Genomic DNA, 25,278 nt, shown 5'->3' with positions numbered 1-25,278 from the left:
TGTGTGTGTGTGTATGTGTGTGTGTGAATTTATATATTAATTTTTAGCTCCCTCCAATAAGTGAGAACATGTGGTATTTCTCTTTCTGTGCCTGACTTGTTTCACTTAATATAATTCTCTCAAGGTCCATCCATGTTGTTGCAAATGGCAGTATTTCATTCGTTTTTATAGCTGAGTAGTATTCCATTGTGTAGATGTACCACATTTTCCGTATCCACTCATCTGATGATGGGCATTTGGGCTGGTTCCAACTCTTGGCTATTGTAAAGAGTGCTGCGATGAACATTGGGGAACAGGTATACCTTCGACTTGATGATTTCCATTCCTCTGGGTATATTCCCAACAGTGGGATGGCTGGGTCGTATGGTAGATCTATTTGCAATTGTTTAAGGAACCTCCATACCATTTTCCATAGAGGCTGCACCATTTTGCAGTCCCACCAACAATGTATGAGAGTTCCTTTTTCTCCGCAGCCTCGCCAGCATTTATCGTTCATAGTCTTTTGGATTTTAGCCATCCTAACTGGGGTTAGATGGTATCTCAATGTAGTTTTGATTTGCATTTCCCGGATGCTGAGTGATGTTGAGCATTTTTTCATGTGTCTGTTGGCCATTTGGATATCTTCCTTAGAGAAATGCCTACTTAGCTCTTTTGCCCATTTTTTAATTGGGTTGCTTGTTTTCTTCTTGTGAAGTTGTTTGAGTTCCTTATATATTCTGGATATTAATCCTTTGTCAGATGTATATTTTGCAAATATTTTCTCCCACTCTGTTGGTTGTCTTTTAACTCTTTTAATTGTTTCTTTTGCTGTGCAGAAGCTTTTTAGTTTGATATAATCCCATTTGTTTATTTTTCCTTTGGTTGCCCGTGCTTTTGGGGTCGTATTCATGAAGTCTGTGTCCAGTCCTATTTCCTGAAGTGTTTCTCCTATGTTTTCTTTAAGAAGTTTTATTGTCTCAGGGTGTATATTTAAATCCTTAATCCATTTTGAGTTGATTTTAGTATACGGTGAGAGGTATGGATCTAGTTTCATTCTCCTGCATATCGATATCCAGTTATCCCAGCACCACTTGCTGAAGAGGCAGTCCCTTCCCCAGTGAATAGGCTTGGTGCCTTTGTCAAAGATCAGATGGCAGTAAGTGTGTGGGTTGATTTCTGGATTCTCTATTCTATTCCATTGGTCAGTGTGTCTGTTTTTATGCCAGTACCATACTGTTTTGGTTATTATGGCTTTGTAGTATAGCTTAAAGTCAGGTAGTGTTATGCCTCCAGCTTCATTTTTTTTGCTGAGCATTGCTTTGGCTATTCGTGGTCTTTTATTGTTCCATATAAATGTCTGAATAGTTTTTTCCATTTCTGAGAAAAATGTCTTTGGAATTTTGATGGGGATTGCATTGAATTTGTATATCACTTTGGGTAGTATGGACATTTTCACTATGTTGATTCTTCCAATCCAAGAGCATGGAATATCTTTCCATCTTCTTGTATCCTCTCTAATTTCTCTCAGCAGTGGTTTGTAGTTCTCATTATAGAGATTTTTCACCTCCTTGGTTAACTCTATTCCTAAGTATTTTATTTTTTTGGTGGCTATTGTAAATGGGCAGGCTTTCTTGATTTCTCCTTCTGCATGTTCACTATTGGAGAAAAGAAATGCTACTGATTTTTGTGTGTTGATTTTGTATCCTGCTACTGTGCTGAAATCATTTATCAGTTCCAAGAGCTTTTTGTAGAGGTTTTAGGCTGTTCGATATATAGGATCATGTCATCTGCAAACAGGGACAGTTTGACTTCATCTTTTCCAATCTGGATGCCCTTTATTTCCTTCTCTTCTCTGATTGCTCTGGCTAGTACTTCCAACACTATGTTGAATAGGAGTGGTGAGAGTGGGCATCCTTGTCTAGTGCCTGTTCTTAAAGGAAAAGCTTTCAGCTTTTCCCCATTCAGGATGATATTGGCAGTGGGTTTGGCATATATGGCTTTAATTATGTTGAGATACTTTCCCTCTATACCTAACTTATAGAGGGTCTTTGTCATGAATGAGTGCTGAACTTTATCAAATGCTTTTTCAGCATCTATAGAGATGATCATATGGTCCTTGTGTTTGAGTTTATTAATATGGTGTATCACATTTATTGATTTGCGTATGTTGAACCAACCTTGCATCCCTGGGATGAATCCCACTTGATCGTGATGAATAATTTTTCGTATGTGTTGCTGTATTCTGTTTGCTAGTATTTTAGTGAGGATTTTTACATCTATATTCATCAAGGATATCGGCCTGTAGTTTTCTTTTTTGGTTATATCTTTACCTGGTTTTGGTATCAGGATGATGTTTGCTTCATAGAATGAGTTTGGGAGATTTGCGTCCGTTTCAGTCTTTTGGAATAGTTTGTAAAGAATCGGTGTCAATTCCTCTTTGAATGTTTGGTAAAATTCTGCTGTGAATCCATCTGGTCCTGGGCTTTTCTTTGTTGGGAGCCTTCTGATAACAGCTTCAATCTCCTTTATTGTTATTGGTCTGTTCAAATTTTCTACGTCTTCACGGTTCAGTTTTGGGAGCTTGTGTGTGTCCAGAAATTTATCCATTTCCTCCAGATTTTCAAATTTGTTGGCGTATAGTTGTTTATAGTAGTCTTGAATGATTCCTTGTATTTCAGATGAATCAGTTGTAATATCGCCTTTTTCATTTCTAATTTTTGTTATTTGAGTCTTCTCTCTTCTTTTTTTTGTTAGCCATGCTAATGGTTTGTCAATTTTATTTATCTTTTCAAAAAACCAACTTTTTGATTCGTTGATCTTTTGAATTGTTTTTTGGTTTTCAATTTCATTCAGTTCTGCTCTGATCTTAATGATTTCTTTCCGTCTGCTAACTTTAGGATTGGATTGTTCTTGTTTTTCTAGTTCTTTAAGGTGAAGTGTTAGGTTGTTCACTTGCCATCTTTCCATTCTTCTGAAGTGAGCATTTAATGCAATAAATTTTCCCCTCAATACTGCTTTTGCAGTATCCCACAGGTTTTGGTATGATGTATCATTGTTTTCATTAGTTTCAATAAACTTTTTGATTTCCTGCTTGATTTCTTCTTGGACCCATATGTCATTAAGTAGAATGCTGTTTAATTTCCATGTGTTTGTATAGTTTCCAGAGTTTTGTTTGTTATTAATTTCTAGTTTTAATCCATTGTGGTCTGAGAAGATACATGGGATAATTCCAATTTTTTTGAATTTATTGAGACTTGATTTGTGACCTAATATGTGATCTATCCTGGAGAATGATCCATGTGCTGATGAGAAGAATGAATATTCTGAGGTTGTTGGGTGGAATGTTCTGTAGATATCTGCCAATTCCAATTGGTCTAGAGTCTTGTTTAGATCTTGTGTTTCTCTACTGATTCTTTGCCTAGATGATCTGTCTAATATTGACAGTGGAGTGTTCAGGTCCCCTGCTATTATGGTATTAGTGTCTATTTCCTTCTTTAGGTCTAATAGAGTTTGTTTTATAAATCTGGCTGCTCCAACATTGGGTGCGTACATATTTATGATTGTTATGTCTTCTTGATGGATCAGTCCTTTTATCATTAAGTAGTGTCCCTCATTGTCTCTTTTTATGGTTTTTAGTTTAAAGTCTATTTTGTCAGATATAAGAATAGCCACTCCAGCTCGTTTTTCTTTTCTGTTTGCATGGTAAATCTTTTTCCATCCTTTCACTCTTAGTCTGTGTGAATCTTTATGGGTGAGGTGGGTCTCTTGTAGGCAGCATATAGTTGGGTCTTGCTTTTTGATCCAGTCAGCCAGTCTGTGTCTTTTAATTGGGGAATTTAAGCCTTTAACATTAAGAGTTGTTATTGAAAGGTGTTGATTTATTCCTAGCATTTTATTGGTTGTTTGGTTGTCTTAGGTGTCTTTTGTTCCTTGCTTTCTGATTTACTGTTTGGTTTCTTTGTTTGTTGGTTCCTTAGGTTGTAGATAGTGTTTTTGTTAGCTTGTTTTCTCTTCATGAATGCCATTTTTATTGTACTAGCGGGTTTAGATTTTTCTTAGGTTTTTATGGCAGTGGTAGTTATTTTTCAGGAACCAAACCCAGTACTCCCTTGAGGATTTCTTGTAAGGGTGGTCTTGTGGTAGTGAACTCCCGCAGTTTTTGTTTGTCTGAGAAATATACTATTTGCCCCTCATTTCGGAAGGATAGCCTTGCAGGGTAGAGTATTCTTGGCTGGCAATCTTTGTCTTTTAGTATTTTGAAAATATCATCCCATTCCTTTCTAGCTTTTAGGGTTTGTGATGAAAAGTCTGATGTTAACCTGATTGGGGCTCCCTTATAGGTGATTTGACGCTTCTCTCTTGCAGCTTTTAAGATTCTCTCTTTGTCTCTGAGTTTTGCCAATTTGACTATGACATGTCTTGGAGAAGGCCTTTTTGGGTTGAATACGTCTGGAGATCGTTGAGCTTCCTGGATCTGAAGATCTGTGATTTTTCCTATACCTGGGAAGTTTTCTGCCACTATTTTGTTGAATATGTTTTCAATGGAATCTCCATTTTCCTCCCCTTCTGGAATACCCATGACTCGGATATTTGAACGCTTGAGGTTGTCTGATATCTCTCTCAGATTTTCTTCCATGTCCTTGATTCTTTTTTCTTTCTTTTTGTCTGCTTGTGTTATTTCAAACAGCCCATCTTCAAGTTCAGAGGTTCTCTCTTCAACTTCGACAAGCTTGCTGGTTAAACTCTCCGTTGTGTTTTTTATTTCGCTGAATACCTTCTTCAGTTCAGCAAGTTCTGCTACATTTTTTTTCAGGACATTGATTTCCTTGTATATTTCCTCTTTCAGATCCTGTATACTTTTCCTCATTTCATCATGATGTCTAGCTGAGTTTTCTTGTATCTCATTCAGTTTCCTTAGAATTATCACTCAAAATTCCTTGTCAGTTATTTCAAGGGCTTCTTGTTCTATAGGATCTAGAGTATGAGATTTATTAACTTTTGGTGGTGTACTTTCTTGATTTTTTGTATTTCTGGTGTCTTTTTTTTGGTGTTTATTCATTGTGGCAGGGGGTTTCACAGTCCACCGGTTTGAGACTAATGACTAACTAGGATGTTGCTGTGGTTGCCAATTTGGTATGGCTCCCGCCGTGACTGCTCATTTGGCCTCTAGTGTCTTGTGTGTGTGGTTGCCTCGGGTCTTGGGCTTCTCCAGGGATCCACCTTTCTGGTCAGCTTGTACTCTGCTGGGCTGGTGGATCACGTACCACAGGGTGTGTGATCTCTGTTGAGCTTTCACTTTCTGTACAGGACTTCTCCCCGTTCCGTGTGCTCTGGCCCAGGCTGTTAGATCGTGCAGTGGTGACCCTACTGGGTGTGTGGTTTCTGTCGAGTCTCCGCCTCCCTGGCCGCATGTCTCCCCCCTCTGTGCACACTGTGCTGGGCTGGGGTGTGTCTTCTGCACCCCTCGTCTATCAGCTGGGCCTTCAAGACCCTGCTCAGCACTGCCTCGCCCGGGAAGTCTACCAGGTTTCTGCTAGGCACAGACGACCGGTCTCTCTGGGTGCCTTTGTAGCACTGTGTAGATCTTTCTCGGGTCTTGTTCACCTTTGTATCCCCCTGGTATAAACTGAGTCTAGTGCCCGCCTGCAGCCTGCTCTCCGGCAGGTTCAAGCGGACCTGGGAACTCTCCTGCCACACTATTCCCAACCAGAAATGCGTTAGGCTTTTTTCCAAACTGGTGGTCGCAGAGATGGTATCTGCCTCCCAGTAACAGGAAGTTTACCGGGGCCGGAGTCCAGGGTGTGGTGGAGTGACAGTCGGCCCGCCCGTACTTCCTAGCCCTCCCAACACTGGTCGGGACGCCCCACACCCCCAGCCCCGCCAGAGAACCGTGGAGGGAGTGGGAGAGGAGGCCGGCCGCAGGGTCCGGAAAGCCCCTCGCCAGGCCAAGCAAATGGGCTCAGTGATGGCCGAGCAGGGCGGAGCTGCCCGTACCTGGGAAAATGGAGGCAGCACCGGGGCAGTGAGTGGCTTGGTGGTACAGGCGGGAGCCGCGTGGGCATCCACCCCCCGAACAGAGCTGTGCCAGGGATCACTCACAGTGCTGTGCCAGGTCGGGCGCTCGCTCTGTCTCTGGTTTGTTGCCTTCCGTGTTCTCGGCGCTGCCGCCTCGGGCTGTTCAGTCACGGCGCGGCTCGGGCGCTCCCAGGAATCTTCTTTAATGCCGGCCTGAAACCTCGAATCCTGAATAGGGCAGCTGGCTGCCTTCAGTGCGGCCCCAGCCTCCGGGATCCTGGCTGCATCCACAGCAGCCCTGGCGCCGTTCCCTGTTTCAAGACTCGCTTTTGCAGCTAAGAATCAGTTCTTTTCCTGCTCCACACTTCAAAGCTGTTGCCTGTAAATGAGGCAGCCTCTCCTGCCGGGGGCAAAGTGGCGTTGAGCCCCCACGACCGGCCAGCAGCAGCAGTCCTCCCTTAAGAGATGGCCAGAGGAAGGTCCGCAAGTTTCCCAACTGCCTGAGGCCCAGTGGCCACCTTTTCCACCTCAGCTACTCCGCCCCAGCCGCCGCAGCCGCCGCCATCTTGAAAACCCTCCTCAAATAATTTTGAAGGTAAAAAAGGAGTTGCAGCCAGATATGTCCAATAGGATGGCATTTATATAATCCTTTTTAAATGTGCAAAACAATAATGTATATTGCTTATGCATACATAGAGTATGGAAAACAAATCCAAGCCAAGGGATTTGGAACCAAGGAATGAAATAGGAAACATGGACACAGGGAACTTTAGCTGTGACTCTGAATGTTTAAAAAAAAAAAAAAAAAAGACTTGAAACAAATGGGTCAAAATGCTAAAATTGGACAAAGCTGACTGGTGAGTAGATAAATATTCATTAATTTTTCTTTATGGTTTTTCACATGCTAAAATCTCTCAAAATAAATTTAAAATAAAATCTTAATTCCTATTTTCAATGTGTCCATAATTTATTCCTCATAATTTCAAGATGCTTATAATGCCCCCCCCGTGTCCAATATTTAATATTCCAGGTATTTAAAATTCTAAATACTTCTTACCACCCACAGTCAAGATTGTCCTTGCAAGTTCTTTCCTGAAACATTTAGATAAATTACATTTTACTGAAATGAACATCAAGAGGGAAAACTTTATTATACCGGCATTAAAATTTAAAACCAAGGTACATATTTATGGAATTATTTCAAATGCAGCATCAGAATTTTTAAAATGTCAATAGTACATTTTTATGGAAAATTCTTCAAGTTTATATATTAATGACATATACGTATTTTTTAAAGAAACTAGAGCTACTATACACTGTGAGATTCTATTTGCCCTTCTGTAAAGTGAATTCAGTTTGACAATCTCTAGGATTCATCAAATGCTCTGATTACAGAGTTTTATAATCTTACTAGCCTGTGAAGGTGTATGTCCTTTTCTGGTCTTGTGAGTCTTTCCTATGAGCTGTTTGATCTGATTTTAAAAACTGATAAATTTAACTTAGAGATGCAATGGGATTAAGTTATTACATTATTTTAACAAATACAGACTCCCATATTATATATTCATGTAAGAATTTCAATTGAATGCTAACAAATGTGATGGAGGTCTTGTTAATGCCTGAAATAACTCCCATTTTAAAGAACAGACTTGTTAAAACGTCATATGAGAGTTCAGATTCTCATAACAGATTGATTTGTTACTATTAATTAGAAGCCTTAAAACAGTACCAACGAGAGTTGTGCTTAATTTTATGTTTGCAGGTTCTACTTTTAAAGTCCAGAACATTCCAAACTTTCTAGAACACACAAACGGCTTTGTGCAGTGGCAGTATTATAGCTAATGATGTTTATCTGAGGTGTGATTATTGCTAATTGAACACAAAAACAATAAGGTAGTATGACCAAAGGATTAGTTTGGAAACTTAAGAGACAATATCAGGTCAGCTGCTTTCCAAATCTAAATACACCATTAAGAGTAGTGACTTTACTGAGGTATTCAATAGATACTTTTTAGGAAAAATTCACACGCATGCGCAAGAAAATAAAAGGAAGAAGAAAAGGCTGGCCAGTGGGCTCAGTTGGTTAGAGCCTGGTGTTATAACACGAAGGTCAAGGGTTCAGATCCCCATATAGGCCAGTCGTCAAAAAAAAGGAAAAATTCAGTGGAAAAACTACATCTTGCATCTGCAAAGACTAGTTAAGTGGGCACACACGATGGCAATGAGTGCCAGGCTGACCAGTCACCCTTTGCAGGCCCTACACTGCAGTCAGCTCACGTGAATGATAGCGGGCCCCAACAACAGCCTCCGTGCTGGTGACTGGTGAGCACACTCGTGTGTTCAGGTTTAAACTTCAAAACAGGGTGCTGGTTTTGTTCTTTCCACGATCACACATTACAACCTTACCTCCCAATTTTATGTTCCAACAGCTATGAAACTATGACTAGGTCACCAAAAATCAAAAAATCAATCACTTGCTAATTAATTCAAATTCAATGCCCTGTGGGTATAGCTAATAACTGGTAACCTTGGAGCATTTACTCTCTACCAGGTAATGTGTCAATCACTTTTAATGGATCGTCTGATTTAACCTTCACAATAACTCTATGCAGTAGGGATTATTGTTGGCTCCATTTTATAGGTGAGCAAACTAAGGTACAGTGAGATTAAGGGTGTGCTCATGTGCAACTAGCATAAGGAGCAAAACTAGGATTTGAAGGTAAGTGGTCTGGCTCCAGGGTCTGTACTCTTAATATTCTTCCAGGAATCACTGAGTTCACATTTACAGTGAAAAAATTATCTACAGCCTCAGAAAGCATTTTGCCTCACAAATTTGATGTAAAAAACAAAACAAAAAACAGAAAACCCACGCTACTACAAAAGAAGAGCCTGGAAAAGTCTGACTTTTTCCCTCCGTCCTTCACTGCCTGGCTTAGTGCCTGATACACAGCAGCACACAAAGCATTCACTGAAGGGACGAATGAAGTCAAGGTCACTTACATAAGACGACATGCGCCTTCTGACAAAGGGAGTTTTTTCCTCTGTTCCCGAGGCACAGCACACAGAATTAAGTTCAAAGTCCTGAGAGCCTTTCGGAATTGGAGAAGGTATTCAGCGGCAAGAAAAAAAATGGAGACAACTTTCTGTGCACGACTTTATCTGAGGTTCCCAGAGCAACTGCTATATCTGTTTGGTTATTTGCAACTCACCTCCTGTTGAATCCAAAGATTTACAGTGTTTTCTGTCACCAGGAGTCCTAAGCTAAGTATGAAGGAATCCAACATCTGAATTTTCCCTGAAAGTAGAATTTTGAAAGAATCAATTTATGCTAAAAAGAGTAAGGAAATGACTCCTACACAGCAGAAAGCAGTAAAGAGTGAAAGAGGGACAGTGGCAGTAAACAGTTCAGGAATGAATCAGTTGACAGTCTGGGCAAGGGACAAATTACAGTCTGCTTCAGTCACAGAAACCCCCAGGCCACAAGAGACTTGCAGGACATAGATACCCACTAAAGAAAATAACAGTGGCGTACGTGAGTGTGACCATTCATTGTTGTCATCACACCTTGAGCAAAGCTACTTTTTCGTCCAGATGCAGCAATGTGCAAAGGGCAGCTCCTGCACACAGTTTTCTATTGTTTCCATGAGTTTCTTCCATTTGTGAATTTTATAAAAATAAAAGTTTTATAAGGTCTTGCACTAAGAAGTAGAAATGTTTTAATAAAGCGTTGACCTTTATTAAATAGCACAATCACAGAAACTTCAACAGCTATTTATATATTAGTACATAGTAAATAACAGGGTATGTGATAATATTTTATGGTTATCAAAGAGTAAATTCTAATTTATGGTTTCATGTATGCACATGATGTTAAGATATAAAATGACAATGGTAGGACATAATGCAAAAACTCACGGTAAGGTCATGCGTAAATTTGTATAATTCTGGTATGTGAATTACTCTTCACATACTGTATACTTTTTAACTCCCATGTAACTCATGAAATTATGGCAACACAAACTAGGAAATAGAAATATAAATGACCCCTCTTTGGTCCAAACGAGCCACATTGATACCACTGGATGATCTCTGGAAGCCAGAAATTCGGCTAGAGTCTTTGCCAACAGCCTGCCCAGCAGCCACCAGCTTACAACTTGAAGGAAAGATTCTAACGGAGCCCAGCAGGACAGCTGAGGACTCTGCAGATACGCGTGCACACTGTTAACTAGCAAATACCAGGTGCTGTTCCGTGCTTTCATTTTAAGAGCAGTAGAGAAACTCACAGCATACAGCTCCCTGTGGGAGAGAGGAGTTGAGCATGCGAACTCAGGAGGAGGCAGAAAAGTGACTTCTAAAAAACGCTTGCTGCAGGAACCTGAAAAATTTAGGAAGCATCTGATTTGTCTTCTCAAAACTCAGAAGAACACTAACTCTGTGTTATAAGAAATTAAGTTGGCCAGAGAAAGCAACAGTCTGAGATGAAAATAGATATAAAGAAGAAAGAAACATTAAGATAAAAATCAAAACCATTCTAGATATTTCAGTCTGTGGGAATTTAATACAGGGAATAATTACAAACAATAGAAGAGCTTGGAAGCCAAACATGGAACAGGGAGACAGCCCAGATGACAGTGTCAGCAGGAGGCCACTACCCCAGCTAAAGGGGTGGATCCTGATGGCATCAGTCATCATAGCGAGGGACACCTGAGAGCTTGCTGGCTCTTTCTCCAACACGTGAGGACACAGTGATAAGCCGGGAAGAGAGCACTCACCAGAACCTGACCATGCTGGCACCCTAGTCTTGTGCTTCCAGCCTCCAGAACTAGGAATAACGAATGTGTGTTGTTTCAGCCAGACTATGGTGTCTGGCTATGGCAGCCTGGCAGACTAATATGGTCATCCATAGCAGTGTTTTCTCTAATTAAGGCAATTAGATTAATAATTAGATACTATTAATAAGGCAATTAGATAAATAATTAGGATTATGTGAATCCAAAAATGCTCCAAGCAATGACCCATAGGCTAAATAGACAGCTCATATATGCATTGTTTTTCAAATATGCAGTATATACTACTGTGGTAAGTAACAAAAGACAAGTTTATTTTAAAATGTTACAAAAGTCAAAGTAGTTTTTAACTATTCTATATTTTATCAGCAGTAACTATCACTTGTGAAGTTAATAAAGAATTGACTTGAAAATATTTGGATCCACTGACTTAGCTTATGAGAACCTCTTTTTCAAGTCGACCCAGCACCATGCATACTTAATCTTCTTGTGCTGAATTTCCTCAATGATAAGATACCATCCACTGTAGAATGTAGTGTCAATCTAATAACAGTTTTTCAAAAGAAAAATAAAAAACGTACCATGGGAAAAAGACACATCCATTTTAAGATGGCCCCAACTTCTGAAATGTTGCTATTTTAAGTGCATCTTTGAATCCATGGTACCATAATTCACAATATCAAATTACCTTTAACTTGAGTTAAATTGAACAAAATCATCAACCTAACCTCCACGTTTTCTAAAATTTTACCTTTTATACTCTTGAAAGACAGAAAAAGTCATCTGAATTAGCTCCAAGTTAAATCAGTAATAGCTAAACTCTTGCTGGTTTGGAATGACAAAGTGGCTTTTCACTACCTGAATATAATAAGTGGCCAAATGGGGACCAAGAGCAGCTAAATAAAAGTGTATCTCAAGCAAACCGAGGTATTCTTTCCAATGAAATGTATTTCAACATCACAATAAGACTACCATAAGGTGGCCAATAAATCCAAATATAATGTTTAAATCCACTTTACTTTTATATATCACTAAATATTGTTTTCTCTGCACCAGAATATTCTATTAATGAAAAATTAATATCCAATTCATAGCCAATAATATGCTTACCTTTACTACTACTCCTGGAAATAATCTAATAAAAAGAAAAAGTAAAGCTCATGTTATTTTAAAACAGCATTATGAACTATAACATTAATGCATTAATGCTGGTATTTCTCTAATAGGCAGGAGTTGACTTTAAAAACAGAGGAAAAGAATTTCAGAGAAAGCCTATTTGAGCTTCACTTTATTTAAATGAGCATGTCACCTTTAATCAGATGAATCATATTTTTGTATAAAAATAAATCACCCCTCATTTTTGGGTAACATTGGTTAAATGTATTAGTATTTGATACTATTTCACATAATATTCTAGTAATAAAACATGGGAGTATTTTAACAAATCTCACATCTTATAGAAAGCCAGATTTTATAAAAACCTTGAAGATTCATGCTGATAACCAACTGCACCTGCTCAGTGAAGCATCACCCGCCTCCTCACCAAAGCAGTGTCCAAGAAGTCTTCTGTAACAGTAGTCAGCAATGAGTCTCAGGCTAGCTCTTCCGTGGTCAGAAATGCTGTCGTTCTTTCAAACCAGGAATCCATGTACACAGGAAAAGAAACACTTATGGAACCACCGAGGATTGAATAACTACTGCCTATTCAATAAAATTTCACAAGGTAATTTTCCCTCTAGAGCAAAATAATCTTAAAAACCTTTTTCCATTTCATAACATTTCAATTAGATCTGACTCTGAGGCCTCCCATCTAGAACACCTCAAGATGGAGCCATACTGCTAGTCAGTTGTAATAAGTAAGTTCTCAGATATCAGCAAGAATTGGAGACCTGGCCAGAATCGACGCCAGAAAACCATATAAAGGGGCTACTGAGGAAGGTTTAAGAGCTAAATGAACCTCCCCAACACAAGGAGAAATCTTGTGATCTAAGAAGCTATAGAAACTATCACAGGAGATGCAGAATTTGGAAAGCACTGAAAGTATTCGGGGTTACAGGAAATATGCCTTGGGCTTGGCTACTTTTCTTTTGCCAAAAGCTTCCAGTTAACTGGAGAATTTTTTCTATAGAAATATTTCCAATTTCATATTAAGTTGCTAGGATTGGTATGGTTTAGAAATAAACTTCTGTAACCCCTCCTAGAATATTTACTCAATAAAGCAAACGTCATCTTTGAGCCATTTTTGCTGACACTGGTCACTCTTATTAAAAAAAGAAAGAAAAAAATCCTGCAGGTATAGTTAGAAATCAATGTTGAACATAAAGTTAGTAACTGAATTTTTGATGAACAACTCTATCAGCAACAGGGCCTTCCAAATTTTGTGCAATTTGTAGCCAAGAACAAAAGGCACCCAGCCGCAGAACATAAATGAACTGATCGGTTCTCAGCCTTGGCTGCATGTTAGGAAAACCTGGAGAGCTCTGAAACGCCTCCCCCAACCCCATTCCTGGGACTCATCCCAGACCCAGTGAATCAGATCACTGGCAGTGGGGCCCAGGCAGTGTTTGTGAAAGCTCTCCACCGTCTGAAGCAAACTTTTCTCTGACAGCCCAAGGAAGAAAGGTCCCTCTATACAGCAGAGCTCACTGCTAAGGCTATATTTTCTCCCTCCCTATATTCATGCTCAAAATTCTACGCTTTTCAATACATTTTTCTTGCTATTCCATCTATCCCCCCAAAGCCTATCTCTCTCCCATGCCACCAATATATTTCTTGAGTATAGATATAAAGAAGTGGGGGAAACACCCCATTATTTGACCAATACTTGGGAATAGAAAGTGCTCACTGAGCCCATGGATGGGCCACGATCATACATTATCTAACCGACAACCCCCACTGTCCCCACAGCTGTGTCACTACCAGAAGCCAGACACAACAGTAATTACTTATTAGGTGAGGATCTTAAAGTATAGGACAAAATATGTTCCTTTCTATAGGAAGTTCTCATTCTATGGAGAATAACTTCCAAATACACTTTGTGTTGAGTCTGCACAATTGTCTTTAGAGGGCACAGGGTCTAGTATCCCATTCTCTTTGATAATTTTGATCTATTCTCCTGGCCAAAACCTACATGAAATAACAATATCTAAGTTACAGTTATAAAATTTCCATCACCAACTAGAATTCCAATGGAATATGGAAATTCCTAATTGATTTCAAAACTCTGGAGATTTGATCTGACATTGTTATTTTTTTAAACTTTAGAAGGGCATTCTTAAACCTACGTAGAAAAATCCGGTTGGGGCACATTTCAACTCATACCTCCCCAAATCAGCTGAAGGTTCGAAGATACCCTTAGGACATCCCTACTCCATTTCCTTTGGGTTTTTTTCTTTTCTTCCCTGCTTCCTGTTATCTGCATGAGCTGATATACCTTAAAGTCAAGTGGAATTAAATGCAAAATATATATGGTTTGCATAAGCACAGTCTTCATTCAATACCGCTGGAAAACACTTTAGAAGTCCCTGAGAGGAGGATGGGAAAACCTGGAATCTACTCTTTCCTCATAATTAGAGGCATTTGAGAATGAAAAAGGGCAGAGGCAGATCTTCTTAGCCCAATCTTGTCTTAATAGACTTTAATAGAGCCCAGGGGGTAAATCAAAGACTCTATTACCAGCAAGACGATCCTTTCACCCCCCCTTCCTCCCCCATCTCCTCACCAATAAACAAATCATCTCAGGGCTGCAGAAAGCCAACAAAAAGGGGAACTGCAGTAAGACTTTGCAAACTCGGCTTTGCTTCCAGATGCTGTTATTAAAGGCACATTGCCTCCTGGTTAATTTAAACGGGCAGAATAAAATTTTATAACTGGGGTGACTTTGAATAAGCAAAAATGTTTTTGCTATTTTTTCAGATTCATCCAGTGTTTAGAAAGTGGGGAGAGTGAGGTGTTACAAGGGCAAAGGGAAGTTTTTGATGAGATTTTTTCTAGGTCTAATCTTGTTAATACAACAGTTATACAGCCTACACCTCACTCATCTTACCTTCCCCTGTCGATTTCACTGAAATAACTAAAAACGTGCTACTACTGTATAGGCTTATCAGGAAAGGGGTTACCTCTGACTCGCTCCTGGACACTCCCACAGTGCTCTGCCCGGCATATACATCAGGAAACCTGTATTGAGTTTAACGTTTGGTTGGATATAGGCAGTAAGAATGGACACTAACTTCCGGTCAAATTTGATTTCAAAGGAGCATAAAATATCAAACTTAGACAACTGAATCCACTCTAGTTCTTTCAGTTACCCAAAGCCATATAAAATTAAAATATGACACTTATCTTGGGGATCAGTCTCTGCTGAATTAGCAAAGGCTCATCTTCTTTGAGGCCATCTATAAAGAATTGCTGAGTACATTTCAAGGTTCTCTGTCTGGGGATACTAATAGCAAGGGTGGGAAAGGTTGCAAGCTTGCGTGAAATCATCCAGCTGGGATTCACACTCATTCTCTCTCTCAAAAGTCCAGGCTTAAAACTCTGCCATGGCTTCCCTTGTGCTCACAGTAAATCCAAACCCTTTTTTTTTTCTTTTGTCCTTTTTGTGACTGGTAAGGGGATCGCAACCCTTGGCTTGGTGCTGTCTGCACCGTGCTCAGCCAGTGAGCGCACCGACCATCCCTATATAGGATCCGAACCCGCGGCAGTAGCGCCGCTCTCTCCCGAGTGAGCCACAGGTGGGCCCCAGACCCTTTGTTTTAATCCACACGGCGCTGATTTGACCTCTATCAACTTCTTCAGTCTGTCTTTGCTGCTAATGAGTCCTAGAACGAGGCAAGCTCTTCCCTGCCTCAGGGCCTTTGCACTGGCTATCTTCGGCCTAGACTGCTGCTTTCCACCACTGTCCACATGGCCGGTCCCCTCAGATCTCACTGTGAATATCACCTTTTCAGGGAGGTCTTCCAGGACCACCTGAACTAAAGAAGGCAAAGCGCCCGGCTGTTCTTCAGCTTCTCTGATAACCTGTTTCTTTGGCTCTTTGCCAGGCTGTGATCCTCCGGGACAGCAGGATCCTGTCTGTTCTGTTCAGTCCTGTCCGCTTCCGCCTATGACAGTGCTGGGCATAGACAGCTTAGATAAGGACGTTGGTGGGATAGTTGAAGGTAAGACTGGACAGACTTGGTGGTAAATTAGATGGTGGAAAGTAGGGGAGGAGAAGAAACAAAAGATTTCTTTGTTTCTGGTTTGAGCAACTGGGGGAACAACTGTGCTAACAGCCTCAGAAAAACAAAGCTACAAAGAACACACACGAAGAACACAAAATAGACGTAATATTTACCCACAAAGCATCCTGGGCCTTCTCACGGGCCATCTTCCGTAGCAGACCGCGAGGGACCTTCGTTTTTCTGTGTGCAATAAAAACATGTTTGAAAAAAAATTATTTCAAGTTTTAAAAATAAAACAAGAAAAAAAGGTTTGTACTGTTTTCACGAACAGAAACTTTGTTTGCTCATGCCACTAATTATATGTCTAAGACAGTAATTTTTTTAAAAAAACATTATCCAAACTTTAGCCTAATCTGTGACAAATACAATACGAACTATCACATGAAGCAAAACAAAGGTCATTTGAATAAATGATCATACAAAATAAATTTAAACTCGATAGTCATGAGTATAAAATAAAAGGAAAGAAAAGCTTTCAATGAATAAACCATTTTCATAACGACAGCTTTTGAAATAAAGTTAAATAAGTGTGTCTCAAGCCCAGTGGTGAGTTGAAGCTTTCTTTTTGTGACATAAATTTTAAATGTTACTCTAGGACTTCCATATTGACATTTCAAGGGTCAAACATCAACAAACAGAAGGAAAGTGTCCTAAACATTTAGCAGTGGATTGTTACACATTTTCTTCAAGAAGTGGTCCCTGGCCCACCATCCTGACTTCACAGCACAGTAGCCCATGTTGAACAGCAGCATCTCATCTCCTCGCCTCATCTCAACAATGAACTTGATTCCAAAGTATAATACACACAAAAAAAATTAAAAATCTTTTCTAATGAGCTTTAAAAAAACGAAAAACAAAAAACCTACTTTGGGCTAACAGTGCTACTTCTTTATGAACTTGACCAAAATCCTTAAGTGTCAGTGTATTTTACAATATTATCGTCATTATTTATAAATATGAAAAGCAGGGTGAATTTAAAGACCTAAATGCAAACTTGTTTATTTGTTTTCACCAGAGTATTCAATGAATACTAGTTAAATGATTGCTGAAAAACAGCAGCTCTGGCGGTACCAAGATTCCCAGCTGTCTTAGGTGTTCTCATTTGTCGCCTGCCCGGTGGGTTAATGTCCCCGCACTATCTACGCAGCAAGGGGAAAGAAGGCAGGAAAACCAGCAGGGAAAACAGGCCAAGCGATTGAACTATCTCACTGTTTGCCTGAACGTGAATTTTCTGGTTCCTTCTTCCCTAAGCGCTTTATCAGCGAGGGACCAGATTTCCCTTCTGCCTCGTTGTCCCTCTGAAAGCGACCCATCAACTCCAATCAAACCTAACGAGGTGGAAGCGCTCAAGGGGCAGCCCAGGACCGGGCGAACGTGCAGACTCCGCGCCCACGGGGCGAGCACTCGGACCAGCCAAGCCCGCTGACCCCGAAGGACCATACGCCCTCCCGCCCCCTCGCTCGGTGCAGAGGTGGCCCGGGCCTCCTCCGGTGTCACTCACCGCCGGCATGCCGAGGCTCCCGGCCCGACGCCGCGCAGGCCCCGGCCAGGGCGCTCTGCCCTTTGCGGTTCCGCCTGGACAACCCGGCCCGGCGGGGGGCGCTGCGGCGAGGGTCGCAGCGGCGGTGGGACTGCATCTTCTCCCGGAACTCGGATGGATGAACCTGCCCCTGCGACCCACCAGGATCCTGTGCTTGAGACACGAGCAGCGCGTGCAAGTCACTAGCGCACGCGGGTCAGGCTACCTGGGCACGCGCACGCGCACCTTACGAGAGAGCGACGACACAACCGACTCGAACAATATCCCTTAAACTTTCTTTAGGTGAGAAATTCCAAACTGACAGGGGCCCCTTTGCAGAAGCCAATGGAGTTTTCTCTTCACTTTAAACAGCCCGAGGAGCTGTTTTTGGTCTATTGATAAGTACAGGCCCAAGCTGAACTTTCTCATGGGAACCGCACTTGTACCAAAATTATGAATCCATTCCTGACATTACAAAAGAAGCTGTTCGTGGTCGTTCATTCTTAAGTACCTTCGTCATGGGGATTTTTTAAAAAACAAAGCAAATAGTTTGCTTGTTTTCTGCCCACTTCCTTTAACCTGACAAGTAAGGCTACTAAGGCTAGGCTGAGTCTTGTAGGTGGCCTTTTATGTGAACACGGTGGCAAAAATAACTTGGACTGGATTTTTGTAAAACAAAACGACCCCTCAAATCCAAACATTCCTTGCATAAAAACCGCCTTGTGTTATAACTGGATGCTAAGTATTTCATGCCATGTTGACACAAGGTATTTGTCTACATCAAGGCAAAACATACTATAACCGAATCCCTGTTAGTAAGCCCAGGACTTGAACGGCACCTCCAGCCCATTCACAACGACGCTTATGTCAAAGCTGATCATATCCACTTCCTGGCAAATGTGACGTAAATATAATGTTGTTACGGGCCATACTTAGATGCCTTCTCGTTTGCAGGGATTCCACCGATGCCTTGATCAACCCTGTCTGAGGCAGAACACTTATTCAGGACATTTCAAAATGGAAGTGTCAGCACACTTGTAAGGGAGCGTAAAATAATACAAATCACAAGTTAACCTTGACTTAAGCTGCATGAAGAGGACAAAAGTTACGGACCTACCAGAAGGCGTCAATGTATTCTTAACACTTTAGGACTTTGTTACGTGCAGAACAACGTAACTCCCTCTTGAGTGTGTATTCCTTTGTTCTAATTATCCCAAGTCAGAATTAATAAAACCAGTGTCTTTGAATGGCCTTATGGTTCTCTGTAGGCGACTTTTCACATGTAGCACTTAACATTGTTGTAACATTCAAGAGGAAACTGGACTAAATGGCAAGACTATGTAGAACAGCAGTAGATTTACCGAATTGTTTTTGAAATTTCTAATTGTTTTAAAATAGCAGTCAGAATGGGAAAACTTGATCATGAAGGCTTTCAGCAGAGAAGAGTTCTGAACTGGATTTTGTGATGATAGAGTGCTCCAAATCCATCCAAATGGATAGGAACCTGGAGGCATGGCTGACAGCGGTTTATACATTGACAAAGGCATAGTAAATTTGTTCAGAGGCACAATCAATGTATTTAGTTAGTGAAAATAATAAAAGTTAGGCGGGTGAGTCAGGGAGCATAGGTTATTAAATGATATTAAAGTTCAGGCTAAGAAGATCAGGTTTAGCAATTAAATTTTATTTTTAAAATTATATTTTTCAGTTTGCCTAGATGTTTTAATACTCTGTCTGGAAGAAAGTGCAGTGCTTTGGGATATTTTTACTTTACATGAGTTTTGGCCATAGAAAGATATTTATTTACCTCACAAAGTAATCACTAAGAGGTTTTCGGCTAGGCAAGCAGAGATGTCTATTGAAATCTATTGCTTCAATATCGTGGGATGTACAACACACACACAAACACACACACACACACACCCTTTGCTTGTTTGTACTTTTATATTGCATTTTTAAAAAAAATTTCTGTATATCCTAGGATTATCACAGTTTTGACAATTTCTTTGTTAATATTGTGTGGACACAGAGCAGATATAAATAATGAATAATAATCTAATGTAAGACCAGCAGCCTAGAATACTTTTAACAGCAATTAGAAATCAGTGCTTGTATTCATCGTTCTATCCCAGATTTTTCTGGGATCACATTGCATTATTTAGTGGAGATTTCCATTTCTTCGTAGAACTTTTAAAATACTTCCGTTGGGGCATATCTAATATGACAAAGTCTAGAAGCTAGGTCATAAATGAATATTTTAGTTTTCCGAATTTTTCACTACAAACTGTTATAGTCCAAAGTTTAAAATTTAATTTGCCATTTGTATATGATGGTACCTAGCATCACAATGCAAAACCAACCCAAGTCCCAAAGCTATATGAGTTTGCTTTAATTGAAGTCAATTGTATTGTGTCCAAGAAAGAGGACTTCTTCTCCTTGTTTATCATTATTAAATTTATCACCTGATTATGTGCATCTGTTATGCACGTTCAGATTTTCCCTGAGAGTGAGAAAAGCATTAGCAATTATATTCACTATTTGATGCCACTAAAATACTTACCAGTAAGGAACTTCTATGAATATTAGATCCCCCACTGACCAATTTTAAAAAGGATCTAAGCTCTTAGCTTATTAACTTAAAAGTTGATATTTTCCTGAGCCCAAGTCACTATAATTTTGCTTATAGTTTGTGCTTAACTTATTCTTTTATCAAAACCTTTGCTTCTGGTTCTTTGTACACATATGACCCAGGTTTCATAACTGCCAATCAGTTTTCATTTTTTTAAAAAATTTTTTATGTATTTATTTTTTTATTATACATACATGTGGGGTACAATGTTGATTGTCAGTAATTATGTAGAATGTGTGGTGGTTAGATCAGCATAAGCTAACTAGCTTATTCATCATCACAATACGCAATCATTCTTTGTGTCCATTGACCAATTCCTCATTAGCCCCCCTCCCTCTCCCCCTTTCCTCCCCTTTCCACCTCTAGCTTTCTAAAAGTTCAATGTATTACTGTGATTGTTGTTTCTTTCTCTCTGTGTGTCTCTTTTTATTGTTCACTTGTTTATTTATGGATTCAGCCCCCAGTTATGAGGGAGAACGTGTGGTATTTCTCTTTCTGTACCTGGATTGTTTCACTTCGAATAATTTTCTCCAGGCTCATCCAGGTTGCTCCAAATGGTAGAATTTCATTCCTTTTTATGGCTGAGTAGTATTCCATTGTGTAGATATAGCACAATTTCCTTATCCAGTCATCCATCAATGGACATTTAGGTCAGTTCCATCACTGGCTATTGTAAATGGAGCTGCAATAATCATGGGAGTTCAGGCATCCCTTCGACCCGATGTTTTCCAGTCCTCTGGATATAACCCCAGGAGTGGGATTGCTGGATCATATGGAAGTTCTATCTGTAGTTGTTTAAGGAACCTGGTGCACCCTGTCTGAATACATTAAGTCTCAGCTTCACCGGAGAGGACGGCAATACCTTTGTGAACTCCGTTAAGTACCTCATTTAATCTTAGGGAACAGTTCAAGCACCCGGAGGTTTTGTGCTTCTGTGTTTCAACCACACTGTGCACTGCATTTCAAGTGAAACGTGAAGTGTGTCTGACGGTCTCTCAGGAATCCAAATGGAATTTGCATTGAGTCTCTGAAAGAAAGTGAAATCACATTTTCTCTGTGAGTTAGCTATTTGAATTCCTGCCTTTTATAAACACTAGAAGCTGACCCTGTTGTCCTCTAACATTAAAGTGAGAGAGGACAAGAGAGCAATTTCACTTTAAAAACTGTAGCCGGCAGTGAGTTAAAGACTACATTCTGTTTCACTTTATCTTTGGGAATGTTCAGTAATGTTTAAAGATAGGTCATGTTGATGCCGCCTATCACATCTTGAGATTAGAATATCTGTGATTTAGATTAAGCTATACAAGATGACCCACTTAATAAGAATAATACAAGTGGATCTCTGAATTTAAACATTTCAAATGAATGGCAGTATTAGTAGATGAACAGCGTTAAGCCAAATGATTCATGAGAAGAAGTATTTTTTAAGTACTGCTAGATCATGGATGAATTAATTCATCATTTGCTTAAAGTACATTGCATTTTTGGTAATCTTTGAGGGTTATAACTTCTCTGGTGTTGTTAAATGAGAAGGATTTCTTGCATAGAAATGGAACATATCTAACCAATCATGTCTATATATTTGAGAGAAAATTTTTCTCAATAGATTCTACTTTTGTATGCAGTGGCAAGAATAACTCTAAAATCCAAAATTATCTCTAATACCAACATTACCACATGCTTTTCTTAAGACTACATTCTGGAGCTATTGCATTACAAACTGATGAAAAAAAATATATATATATATATACACATACACACACATGTAGTAGGATGCTGCAGATGTGGGAAATATCTGAATATACCAAGCACTTTGAAGTGTTTCCTAGAATTATTTTAATGCACAAATATATTCGCCATAGCTGAAAAGTTATCGTCTTACCTCAAAAGATCTTAGGACACAGATACAGATCTTTAATTTAAATATTTATGAATTATCTTAAATAAATCAGTTGTAGTAATCCATATGAATAAAAGTGTAAAAATATAATTATGTTAACATTAAAACAAGATATTCTGTGGCTTCATTTACACAGTTGGATTTTAATAATTTAGGTAAAAATAGGTTATGATTTTTTAATTACTCAGTGAATGATTTCTGACTTGAATAAACTGCCTCAGCTTTATCAGTTATTTTCTAATTCGCTATTTTGCTCGTGATCCTTTACCCCCCACACACACATATGCACACACATGTAAAACTTATAAAAGTAGGAGTGTAGTTCCCCTGAGTTTTATTACTTTGAGGATCAGAATCATGATTAAAACAAGGCACCTAGTTCAAGTATTATTAATTTGGGACTCTATGAAGACAGCAAAACAACATTTTTAGGAATGAATGAAGGCACACTATGAGATATAAATTTGTAATTACCATATATTATTTTGGGATGTTATGGACTCCCAACAAAAGGCTATCAACTTTCCATTTTACTAAAAAAATCCCAAAGTAACACTATCTTATCACCATCGGTTCACTAAGGAAAGAACATCTTCCACATGAAATCTTAACTTTTAAAAATTCAAATGAAAAAGTTATAAAGTAGTAGATTTAGCTGTAATAGAAAGTCACAATGTCCTTATTTTTCTGATTTTATTCAGTGCTCTTTATCTCTCTGAAAACTAGCATGTGAGAATCTCTTAATTAACTAAGTTTTAAATAGCTACATCAATAAAATATCATGTGTGTAATTTTGGTGTTAACATCAAGTTTTTTCCATTGGTTCACAATTGGGTGTGTTTTTGCTCACCAGGTGACATCTGTCAATGTGTGGGGACATTTGGTTGTCACAGCTGGGGTTGGGGTCCCCCTGGCCTCTAGTGGCTAGAGGCTTGGTCTGCTGCTGCATAGACTGCTGCACACACCAAAGAGTTATCTAGTCCAAAATGCCAATCTTGACAAGATTGAGAAACCCTTTTAAACCCTTTTTAAAGTTTAACCTAAGGAACTGGTATAGTCAAATTGACTAGGAGAGAAACAGCTTCTGTTCTAAATTTCTAAATTTGAGCCTAAATTTCTCTTTCTCTGTGTTGTCTACTAAAACCTACCTACATTTAGTGCTGATTTCCTCATATAGGTAGCAACTATGTGTTTGGAGACTTCTGCTATGTTATTAGCAGAAAGTCCTTCTCTTTTGCTGATGCATTCGTGCAAAGCTCCTTTTAATAAACCTCTGTCCATAGTAACGTAGGAAGGCTTCACTCCCTTCCAAGATGTTCTACAAAATGGTGGCCTTCCTCCCTCCTCACTATGTTGTGCTTGCTACTGCTGAGTGCTTATTGATTAATTCTTCCCCAAATGGAAATACTGTGAATACATTTATGGTTAACAAATGGGGTCTGAGACAAAAAATAGATTTTCTTTATTCCCACAGGGCAGACATGGGGTCTTCATCACCTCAGTGTAATGCCATACACTGGGCGAGACAGTCCAAGGGCTGATGCTGCTTAAACATTCCTTGCCCAGTATCATGTAAGCTGCACTGAGTAAGCCAGGCTTAATGCCGTCACTCAGAGATTTACATATGAAATATGAGTTTTTTAGTCCTTTGTTTCTTTATGTGAATATTTGTGGTTCTTGCATAGATATATCCTTATGGAACAAGGTGACAAAAAGTAGAGTAATTCCAAATGTTGAAAATCTGTTTTGTAAATCCTGTTATTAGATTTAGACACATCATTCATTTACATTTAAACAAATTAATAGCATTTCCTATGAAAAAACAACTCCTACTGGTCTTTGTCTAGATATTATTTTAACTTTTCTTAGGTATACCCATTTGCAAAGGAATATGTGTGAATGTTTCTCCACTCTCAAAATTTCCTGTAAATCATTCTGTGGACATCTATATTTTTAAGATATATGTCATATATTAACTTTTTATATTAATATTTCTTCCTTACTTTTTGGTTTTGATTGTTTTTTCACTTTATTTTCTGTGAAACACACATATTATTCATTGTTCACCTGGAAGGCTGTAACTGGGTATGGAATAACTAAAAAATAAAAACAAAAAAGCATTTATTCCAATCTATAAAATGCTCACCAGGAGAAGACTGTCTTGAAATTAAATCCCAGAAAGTTATTTATAATCTGAGGCATGAATAACCTCAAACAAACACCATGTATTTTATGCTTCTGTTTATTCTGTTGTGCAATTGAGAAGTACATCCAATTTAGTGCAGTGTATATCAGGTCCTTTATACTCTGAAGATAACCAAAGAGATAACAGTGTTCACAGCTGTGAATTTCAGCATCCAGCATAAAAGATGAAAACTGCATGCTTCCCTAGACCAGTGTTTTTTTCTCTGGCTTTTTTTCTGAGAGAGACAGAGAGAGAGAGAGAGAGAGAGAGGAAGAGAAGCAAAAACTTAGTTCTGTCTTTATGGAATTAGTAGTGGAGAAGTTTTGGCTCAAGTGAAGTAGCATTTGAATGTTTCTTGGCTGTATGAGTCAGTGGAACATAAGCAGACCTACCCTCAGTCACACATTGGCCCCTTTTATTTCAGGTAAGGTAAGGCCCTGATACTATTCCTATTGCTGGAACTCTATCAAAAGATACTTTAAAATTTTTGTGTGATAATTTCAGAAAGATAATTATTGTTAAATTTTTGCCCTTCAAAGTCTTTAAATTAAATTGTTTTCTCAGAAAAAGGGTAGATCTAATGGAAGGAAAAAAAGGAAGAAAGGGATGGAGGGAGGGAAAGGCCTGTTAAGTTCCAGCTGCGGGCCTGGCAAGCGTCCCCTGACACTTAGAGACCATTGATGTGCTGTTACAATCCTGGAAGCAGGAAGTAAAGCATTTCCTAAGTATTAAAGTGAGATTTCATTTCCTACATTGTTTCCCAAATTAAGGACACTTAATGTGACCACTCTTTAATGGTTTCTGTGTCTAACAACTGCCCCCCACACACGCAGTCACACACACACGCAAACAGGTAATCTAAAATGCTTTCAGAGTGAAAAATTGTTTAAATGATTATTGCGGTTCACTAGGGGATATTGTATATAGCATGTATGGATCACTTATCCTTAAAGCTCTATAATACAGTAAGATAAAATTTTGCCTAAAAATTTTTTTCTATTTGCTTTTTACCATATTGTACTTCTGTTTGCTTTTTACCATA

General features: G+C 39.2%; 1 protein-coding gene and 1 pseudogene across 1 annotated transcript in view; one reads left to right on the top strand and one right to left on the bottom strand.

Moving 5' to 3' along the window:
* Window positions 1-17,513, bottom strand: part of LOC134378229 (synaptonemal complex protein 2-like) — a 30,911-nt gene extending 13,398 nt beyond the window's left edge. The window contains 9 exon segments of the mRNA XM_063097219.1: window positions 7,052-7,086; window positions 8,995-9,083; window positions 9,204-9,289; window positions 11,892-11,916; window positions 12,325-12,429; window positions 15,123-15,222; window positions 15,628-15,824; window positions 16,117-16,183; window positions 17,332-17,513. Of these exon segments, the coding sequence (XP_062953289.1) occupies window positions 7,052-7,086; window positions 8,995-9,083; window positions 9,204-9,289; window positions 11,892-11,916; window positions 12,325-12,429; window positions 15,123-15,222; window positions 15,628-15,824; window positions 16,117-16,183; window positions 17,332-17,513 (886 nt within the window).
* On the top strand, window positions 7,807-7,918 carry LOC134379309 (U4 spliceosomal RNA; annotated as a pseudogene).
* Window positions 17,514-25,278: the final 7,765 nt, after the last annotated feature.

Source organism: Cynocephalus volans, chromosome 5 (assembly GCF_027409185.1).
Source record: "Cynocephalus volans isolate mCynVol1 chromosome 5, mCynVol1.pri, whole genome shotgun sequence".
Classification (NCBI taxonomy): Eukaryota; Metazoa; Chordata; class Mammalia; order Dermoptera; family Cynocephalidae; genus Cynocephalus; species Cynocephalus volans.
Note: the sequence above shows the minus strand (reverse complement) of the source record. Positions and strands in the feature narration are given on the sequence as shown.